Here is a 9,870-nt window from a genome sequence, read left to right as displayed (position 1 = left end):
TCAGAATGTTTTAATGGAGTGTTATTTATTTTTCATCTATAGGACACTGTCCCACATTACGACTGAGTGATTTATTTCTAACATGTTTAGTTGTGTCAGTTTCAGTGTTTCGTAGAGTGGTGGTCTCCAGTACTTTTGGTTAAGTGATCAGTCAGTCACAAATACGTGCTATAATACTTCAATTATTTCATTCTATTGTGCATTTTAGAACACAACTGACACGAGAGTAGCTTACGTGTGCTATTTTTTTTCCTCACAATTTACCCACAATTCTTACTTATTTCAGATATGTTAATAACATACATTCCATAACAGTTAACAACAGGTGCTTAAGACCAGTAAAGACCACACTGTGCTAAAAAAATTAAAGATTTTATTTTTAAAATTAAGTGAAGTCTAACTTTCCAGCACATAAGTCTAATTTCCATAATTTAATCTTGTAACACACCAAAGACATCATGCCATAAGTACAATGGCTTTCTGGGAGGGATGTCCATGCAGTTGGTTACACTTATTATCACTGCAGAAATATGGCGGAAAAAAGTTCTATCATCAAATTGGAACAGATAACAGTTTGAAGAGCCCATTACCTGGTGAATGGTCTCAACAATCCATTATCTTACACTTCAAACCTCCTAGTTTCTTTTCTGCTAGTAAAGACTGGACTTATACTGACTTCATGAAACAAGTTTTCCCTTCATAATTAAACTACTGTTGTACTTTTTTCCACATAGTTAAAGCAAAGCACAAGTACAAGGTTTCCTATATGTAAGTGAAATATTTGTTAATGAAACTATGAAATTCCTGGGCAACTTTCATTTTTAAATCTACAATATGGATGCAAATGCTTTGCTTCTTTTTGCTGGACGATGGAAGCTCTTCTCCTGATAGCTAGTGTTTAGACCAACAACTATTTGTCTGTGTTGGTTTTCTGACATTTTGTATGTCTTTCCTGTTTTTATCGAGTAGTTGTTTCATTCTTGTACTTTTTTTGTCTCATAAATGAAGTCCTCCTCTAATAGCAGATAAGTTCATACGCAGAAGTTTTAGTCTGATGTCATTTAGGTGTAGTTTCATTCTTGCACACTTTTCTCTCATAAATTAAGTTCTTCAGTAATGCCAAAGAAATAAGTCCCAATCTTATGTTGTTTTTCTTGCATAATGCTAGGCACAAAGGTGATAAAATATGTTGCATAAAATTACATTTGCTTTCAGTGATCAATGTGTGTGAAACAAAATCTCCACCATCTAAACACAAACTCTCTCAAGCATACATGGGAATTACTTTACATGTAGTTTCACCACACATTAGCAGAAAAACTTACATCAGAATTATCAAGTTTGCATACAAAAAATGATTGATACAATCAAAGTAGTCATTCTGTCAATACTGTGCTTATTGTTGGAAATGCCATGTAAGCTATCCTCAAGTGTCAATTTTGTGTGCGAGTATGGGCTTGTGCGTGTGTGCGAGGGAGAAGGAGAGGGAGGGAAGGGGGAAAGGGGGAGGTGAGAGTGGGGGTGGCAGCACACTAGCACAGAACAAAGAAGATAATCCTGTCACAGTTACAGACAGACACAGGAATTTTAGTCAAGTTTTCTATTATTTTCATATGCAGTATTCTGCATTTCAGTCAATGTATACCAAGAATAAATATAACCAATCTGTGCAGTTTATGGGGTTGGTTCTTTTGAAATTATAGAAAATTCAAATGGCAAAAATTTCTTGGCAAAAAATAACTAATTGTTTCATAAATAACATTACATAAAAAAGTGGTGGAGCAGATATACATGATTTTATAGCTAAGTATAATTTTATGTACTTATGAAAGTTAGCCCAAACAAAAAATTATTGGGCAACAGAGTGTTCCCAGCTTAAATATGTACAGTATTGACATTTGGCCTCATAACAAGTATTCGTAATACTTTCCTTTCAGCCACTTAAAATTCTTCACAAAAAAGATTGTAAGGCATATTCAGTGAAAAATTTCATCGTTCTTCTAAAATCACAGTTTCTTGTGGATAAAGTTTTAGTTCTTGTAATGTATTTTTTGGATCCAGTGCAGTAAGCTGGAAGGCAAAAAAAAATCATGTTTGCAATTTACCAACATAAAACTTCTAAAACATAATGACATAATGACAGAAAGTATTTAATAAAACTTACATCCCTTCGTGGCCAGCTGGATAATACTTTGTATTCATCTGGAGGGTAACCTAGCACCACTAAATAATCGAGTAACACCTGAAAGACAGCCAAATGAAATCTTTAAGTATCATACACTGCTCATAAGTAAGTGGAAAAACAAAAATATGCTCATATTATTTCATCATCATCATAGACTCAATGCAATATGTTGAAGCCCGATTACAATTAATGTTTTCCCCCCTCCTTCAAACACCAAATTGTATCTTCTCTGATACTGTCCTGTTTCTGATCAAAAATATCTCACCACATTAATAAAATTGTGGGGTGGTTTTTTGTTACATTTTTGGTTCACAACTCAGCAAAATGCATGTTCCAGCACAGTAAGATCAACAGTGTGAATAGTAAAAGACCAAGCCTATGTAACAAAATAGACAATGCAGAAAATAAATATAAATTAGTTCCACACATTTCATCAGACAACTCCAATAACTGAAATACATAAATAAATATCTGAAATTAAAAATAACCAATGAAAATTCAAACACTGGATCCCTTACAATATTTTGTAACAGTCACAGTTAGTGTATTATTGACAAATAGAAATCATTCTACCACGCAGTATTTGAAGAATTCATCAATAGTCTGTAAATAGTGGAAGTTAAAATTTAAATCTTGTACATAATCTGCCTGTTCTTAACTGAGGATCGCTGAAATGAACAATTTACTTTAATTTTTGACAATACTTGGTTGCAATAGCCAAGAAACTAGCAAATGTCTGAATGATGGATTTAATGAAAGCAGAGGTAAGTATTAAACCTGCAAATATTAGAAGTTAAATGTAATTCACGTACATAATTTTACTGTTTATTCACTGAAGATCATTAAAATTAATGAAACTCAAGTTTTTCTAATTACATTTTTGTAATGTGTTTATCTGACATGTTCCACACCCAGGAGGATTCCCTCTTATGGGTCTATGGAATGAATAATTAATCTAATCTAATCTAATCTGATCATAGCTTAAAGCTTTGTCCAAGCATAAAAGAACATACTGAGAGCATTATTGGATTCAAATTTGAACACTTTCAAAACATGATCCAGTCATATTGATTACTAAATCATCATTATTGTGGATGTCAGTTATGCATAATCAGAAATAAAAATGGAGCAAAACAAAAATAAAAATGATAAATGTAATATGACTGATACTAGACTGACTAACGTGACAAGAAAGGTGTTAAACCGAGAAGAAAGAAAAAAACATCAAGGTAACTGAGTGGGAGGAAAATAATAGGAAAAAAAAGAGATAAACAAGTTGATATTTGAAGAAAGATAAATAAAATGACAGTGAGGATAAGAAACTTCTACAGAAGAGAAAATATGAAAGGTAAATGAAGAGAAAGTCAGAGCTATATGTGGTCAAAGAAGGCACCAGCCAGCACAAACATAAAACCAGGGGCAGTGTTTACTGGAGGATGGAAATAGTGTTAGTTTTATGTGGTTGTGGAGGGCAAGTGTGAAATGGTAAAAGGAATGGGGTAAAAACAGTGTTGACAGAATAGTGAGGCGGATAGAAAGAGCTGAAGATATGGAAGGGAAAAATTATGCTTATTTGTATGCAATAAGGAGATTAGCTAGGTTGGATTAATGTAGTCAAAGAGGGACAAAGTGATTTATAGAAAATTCCACCTTTAATATTTTGAGGCACTAAGTAGTTACAGTGGAAGAAGCATCATCAGTGGTCCTGCAATCACATTCTCCAGCATGACTGCTCAGTGTACTACATAGCAAATAACACACCAGACTATGATTTGAGAAACTCCGGCACTTGCTATACACAACACACTTTGTCATATTATACAAAAATTGTTTGAGAACACTGTTCAATGTGTTAACATGCTTTGTAGAGACATTTTCAAGTTTAGATGGTGCATACTTTGTGACTTGACAGTGGAGAGGGTTGCATTTGGTGTGCACAACAGTGATGGTATTCAAACATATGCTATCATAAGATGTAAGACACTGAAGGTGTTCTGCTTGTGTCTGTGTATGTGCGGATGGATGTGTGTGTGTGTGTGTGTGTGTGTGTGTGTGTGTGTGTGTGTGTGTGTGTGTGTGTCTACACCCGTCCTTTTTTCCCCCTACGGTAAGTCTTTCCTCTCCCGGGATTGGAGCGACTCCTTACCATCTCCCTTAAAACCCACATCCTTTCGTCTTTCCCTCTCCTTCCCTCTTTCCTGAAGAAGCAACCATTGGTTGAGAAAGCTAGAAATTTTGTGTGTGTGTTATTTTATTGTGCCTGTCTGCCAGTGCTTTCCCACTTGATAAGTCTTGGAATCTTTGTTTCTAATGTATAGTCACTTGTATTTAAAATTTTTGAAGGTGGAAAAAGGTTTACGTAATTAGAAATGTTAACTAAGAGGTCTGTCCAAAAAAATCTGGAACTTTGTCCACAAAATTTTTCTAACTTACGTTTTACTTATTGTACGTGGTATCCTTCAAAATATTCTCCTCCACAATTGATATGCCATTTTCACTTCCGGAAGGATTCTTGATACACCTCTTGCTGGATCGCGTGAAGTGCCATCTGCGAATTTTCTTTTATCCTGTCTATCATTGCAAATAATTGTCTTTATAAAGGGGTTTCCAACACTGGAAATAAACCTTGGTCTCGTCATAATCATAGACCCAGCCTCATCATCATTTATGATTCTCTTAAGGAACATCTAGTTTTCATTTGCGCGATCCAAAGCTCTTCACAGATTGTGAGGCAGAGGTCTTCAGGTCTTGACTCATGGGCCATGGGATGAACTTGGCAGTAACACAATGCATTCCAAGATGCTGTGACAGGATTTCATGACAAGATCCAACTGACATGTTACATTCTTCTGCAATCTCTTGGACAGTCAGTCTTTGATTGGCAAGCACAGTTTCATTGACGTTCCTGATGTGAGCGTTGTCGGTACACGTCGAAGGGCATCCTGAGTAAAGGGCATTTTTAACTTCCATCTGGCTATTTTTAAACCATGTGAACCATTCATAACACCAAGTATGGCTTAAGCACTCATCACTGTAGGCTTCCTGAATCATTTGGTATGCATCAGTAAAGGTTTTCTTGAATTTCATCAAAATTTAAAATTGCTCCTCTACCTTCCCTGTCTCAAAATTCGCAAACTGTGCGACACGATGTTCAACTCAACACAGCACTGAACAATAACTAACAGAGATACAACAACGAAACTTCTGACAGATGTACATTAGACACACAGGGATGCCAACAGCATTTCTCTCCAACACACAACTGGTGTGAAATTACCAATGTTCTGGAGTTTTTTGAACATACCTTACACTTGAAAATTGTTTCTGGGTGTAACCTTGTAAATCAATGGCACTGTAAGCTGAAAATTATAAAACAACATGACATGCTTCATAATACTTACCTTTAAAGGTGCTCGTACCCGAAATCGACGAACAGCAGTTTCTCCTTTAGGCAATCTGAATCTTATTTTTGTTATATCTTCCCCAGAATCTTCCTCTGGTTCCTCCGGCAGCTGAGATTCTATTTCAAGACGGTAAGCCTGTATCACCAACAACACGTTCACATGCATTAGCAAAGCAAATACACTGAAGCTCACTACGGCACAAGTACTCATATAAATAATTTTTTTTTTTTCCGCACAGGTTACAAAGAAAGAAGGTAAAGCCATCATCTACTCTAAGGTTGTTTGAATACCACAGTGCATTACTAGGCACAGTCCTATATGAGGAGGTATACTGTTGCCTTCACCAGACCTTTTGAACTGACTTTCCCAGCCAGTTATAGGGGGGCCTAGAGTTTACCATGGACTCTGAATCACAGAGCTAACTCTGCATTTTCCATAGTAACAAACATTGGCAGAGGTGAAAGAAGTGACAAGTGACAGATAAAAAAAACTCAGGACTAATAGGGTATCTGTAGACTGATACTTTACCATTGAAGGATGAGAGTTTAAGAGTTCAAAAAATAATCTTTGATCATCAGTGGATAACAGTGTTGTTGGAATGAGTGTGAGATAAATTTTTTTTGTAGTGACAGTCTTCTAATACATGCCTTCAGGAAGTTATACTTGGCACAGCAGATTCCAATTCAAAGTACTAGCACTTGTAAGGTGACTACTTTTCTCAGACATTGGAAATGCATAATTCTGGTTAAGATGTGTCAATATGATCAAAACAATTTGCTCATTCACAAACTGATCAGCATATTTTAACATATGGAGACTAACCTTACATCGTTTGATGATATCTATTTTGTTCGATTCTTCCCACACTGCTGGCACTTCACCATTTAAGCACACTGATACTGTTGCACATGCAGATCCACCTGTACAGAGTGGGGGTGGGGGAAGGCACAATTTTTTGTAGGCACCTCAACAATCACTTTCATCCTTAGAATACTGTAGTCTTTAATCCATACGCAGACTACAATATTCCTCTATTAAAAATTACATATACATTAAATGGTCTCTATTTTTCTGTTTCATGTTGCTTTGCTTGACAGAAGTGAAGTTAATGTACAATTTCAATGGAGTACTAGTGGCTGATTAAGAACAAACAGAACTCATTTTGCAAGATGTGTGAGATCATTGAAGCATTCTGATTTTCTTTCTTAAAAAAAAGGAGAGAGAGGGAGAGGGGCAGAGGGGCAGAGGGGCAGAGGGGCAGAGGGGGAGAGGGGCAGAGGGGCAGAGGGGCAGAGGGGCAGAGGGGCAGAGGGGCAGAGGGGGAGAGGGGGAGAGGGGGAGAGGGGGAGAGGGGGAGAGGGGGAGAGGGGGAGAGGGGGAGAGGGGGAGAGGGGGAGAGGGGGAGAGGGGGAGAGGGGGAGAGGGGGAGAGGGGGAGAGGGGGAGAGGGGGAGAGGGGGAGAGGGGGAGAGGGGGAGAGGGGGAGAGGGGGAGAGGGGGAGAGGGGGAGAGGGGGAGAGGGGGAGAGGGGGAGAGGGGGAGAGGGGGAGAGGGGGAGAGGGGGAGAGGGGGAGAGGGGGAGAGGGGGAGAGGGGGAGAGGGGGAGAGGGGGAGAGGGGGAGAGGGGGAGAGGGGGAGAGGGGGAGAGGGGGAGAGGGGGAGGGGAGAAGAAAAAGATACTGAAAAGCAAACTGTGCTAAAACTAGTATCGATTCATCCTGCATTCAGGCATTCAGTATGTTCTGCTGCTTAGTAATACTTACATTTCTACAATTTAAATGCATTTAGTCATCTTTGCCAAACATATATAGGTTGATTTCAATGGTTTATGCCAATAGAAAAATACCACACGTTTTTCAGTATTTAAGTTTTATGTAGGCATTTAAGCCAATTGCAGTTAGTATTAATTCATTATAATAAAATTAGTTATATTACAAAAACATGCCAAAAAATGGGGAAGGGGGACCTGTGTGTCATATTTTTATGTAACCCCACTATAAGGACCATCCTCACACTCATAAACATGCACACAATTTATCTCTCCTAAGAATCATCGGACACATTTTCTTTGGTGTTCAGCAAAATGCAGTTTTGTCTGTGCAGTGTGTAGCTGGAGTCTCCCCAATCAAAAACTGCTTATCAAGTCTTCCATGTGACAGCCAGTGTTGACAGTTTCTGTAAAGTTTGGAAGGTAGGAGACGAGATACTGGCAGAAGTAAAGCTGTGAGGATCGAGTGAGAGTCGTGCTTCGGTAGCTCAGATGGTAGAGCACTTGCCCGCGAAAGGCAAAGGTAACAAGTTCGAGTCTCCGTCGGGCACACAGTTTTAATCTGCCAGGAAGTTTTTTATGAACCGCGATATAAAAGATGATATGAAGCCCAGGGTGGAATATAAATAAGAAGGGGAGTGAAGATAACAACACACATTACAGCTGAGAAGTTGAGTGGTTGATATGCACATAAACAGGTCGGAAAAAATGCGAAGCTTTAGAATGATGATCTCATTCAGAGGATAACCAGTATACACTACACTCAGATAACCTGTATGGCTACATTGCCCCACCCGACTACACTGTACTATCCCAATCAAGCTACAACGCTGGAGGAATGATGTCAGCTGGAACAACATAGCTGTTCAGGTCTATGTGTATGTGTTCTGTACTAGTTAGCTCTCAAGGAGGACGTTGTCCAAAAACTTAGCAATGTTTTCAGCTTTTGTTTACCTGTAAACCACTTAATGCCTGAGCTATGAAGTGAATTATTACTTTTACTCCTTCCATTATTTAAAACTATGACTTTGGTTTGTCATGAACCATTACAGGTTTGCCACAATAATTATCAGTTGCTTCAGTTAAAATCCCAACATAGTGCTGTCCATGAAGAACAGAAGAAGTTGACTGGGGCAAAAATTTGCATAGTCACAAATTTGTTTTACGATGGTAGGAGGGAATTCAATGACCGACATACTAAAAATCCTGACCAGTGAGGTGTCAGCATTAAAGAGCACTTTTTAATGTTTTTCTTAAATAGCTCAAAAATGTTTCCCTTTACAAATTTAAATTACATCTAAATTTCATACAAAATAGTTCTTATTCCTTTTTTTCTCTAGGTCTAAGAGTTCCCATGTTTCAGAGACTGGAAGAATTCCAGATTATTAAAAATAGTGTTTCAATGGTAGAAAATTAATGCTTATGGTTAAATGAAGGGAGTTAAAAACAAATATTAAAATAAACATAAAAATAATATATTAAGTCTACTGTGTCTTGGTGTTCTGGGCAGTGAAACAGGATGGACGGGGGTTGGGGACAGTGGGTAGGTCACTGGATTGTGGTCATGCAGTTCCTACATACGTCTATAAACTGAAGAGCGAATGCGTGATACCCACCTCTCTCTACCGCATTACATCACAAAAGAGGTAACAGCAGGATGTTTCACAAAATTATACTGACTCTTCCATAGCGTGCCTTATGAATCACCGGCGACACAGTGTGCAGACACTCCTAGGGGATGTTCATTTTCCACAAAATGTGTTAACGCTAAATGGAATGTACATGAGAGTTACTTATAAAATTAATGCGAGAAACTCCTGTGGACAAATTCTATGTAATCTCTGCACACTGTTCTACACTGCTAGAGGAAAAATTGATTCATAGTCATCCTGTAAGGCAACTGAATTGTTCTTCCGGGAAAAGTGACTTCCCCCATCATGAGTGCTGCTTGTTTTTTAGTTTACAGACTACACTTCCCCAGCATTTCCAATCTAGTTCTCTTACGTTAGTAAACAAATATGAAAAGTGTTCAAAAGAAAAGGGGAGAAACAAAAAAAGTGATCACCAGAGACCTGAGCACAACTATCCCAAGGTTTTACGATCTGAAGATCTGAAGGTTCCTTGTTCCCAGAATTCCTGTGGCTGTGACTGAAACCAGTCCTCCACTGTATCCTTCGGTTCATCGTCCATGCTGAAGCAATTCCCTTTCCCTTTGAGGTCCCCATCACCCCCTCCTCCCTTTAGTGGGCCAAACCCATGAAGTCGTAGGGCGACATGTTCAGGATATAGGGAAAATGCATTCTCCCACTTGACTTTGGCCATTACACTTTGTGTGTGACCTTGGAGACCGCCTCCGTAGCGCTGCAGTAGTGTTACCGCCTACCATGCAAGGGGGTCCGGGTTCGATTCCTGGCAGGGGACTGGGTGTGGTTTGCGCTTCATCATCATTGACACACACGTCGCTGAAATGGCATCAACTAAAAAGATTTGCCATGCGGCGGCCGAACCCTGAAG

General features: G+C 38.7%; 1 protein-coding gene across 2 annotated transcripts in view; it reads right to left on the bottom strand.

Moving 5' to 3' along the window:
* Nucleotides 1–356: 356 nt before the first annotated feature.
* Nucleotides 357–9,870, bottom strand: part of LOC126353787 (FAS-associated factor 1) — a 134,952-nt gene continuing 125,438 nt past the window's right edge. For both annotated transcript variants that reach the window (XM_050002877.1, XM_050002876.1), the window contains 3 exons: nucleotides 5,587–5,724; nucleotides 2,165–2,242; nucleotides 357–2,070 (listed from right to left, as the gene is read on the bottom strand). In XM_050002877.1, coding sequence (XP_049858834.1) covers nucleotides 1,990–2,070; nucleotides 2,165–2,242; nucleotides 5,587–5,724 — 297 coding nt within the window. In that variant the 3' untranslated portion in view covers nucleotides 357–1,989. The remainder of the gene's footprint in view (nucleotides 2,071–2,164; nucleotides 2,243–5,586; nucleotides 5,725–9,870) is intronic.

Source organism: Schistocerca gregaria, chromosome 3 (assembly GCF_023897955.1).
Source record: "Schistocerca gregaria isolate iqSchGreg1 chromosome 3, iqSchGreg1.2, whole genome shotgun sequence".
In the NCBI taxonomy this organism is placed as follows: Eukaryota; Metazoa; Arthropoda; class Insecta; order Orthoptera; family Acrididae; genus Schistocerca; species Schistocerca gregaria.
Note: the sequence above shows the minus strand (reverse complement) of the source record. Positions and strands in the feature narration are given on the sequence as shown.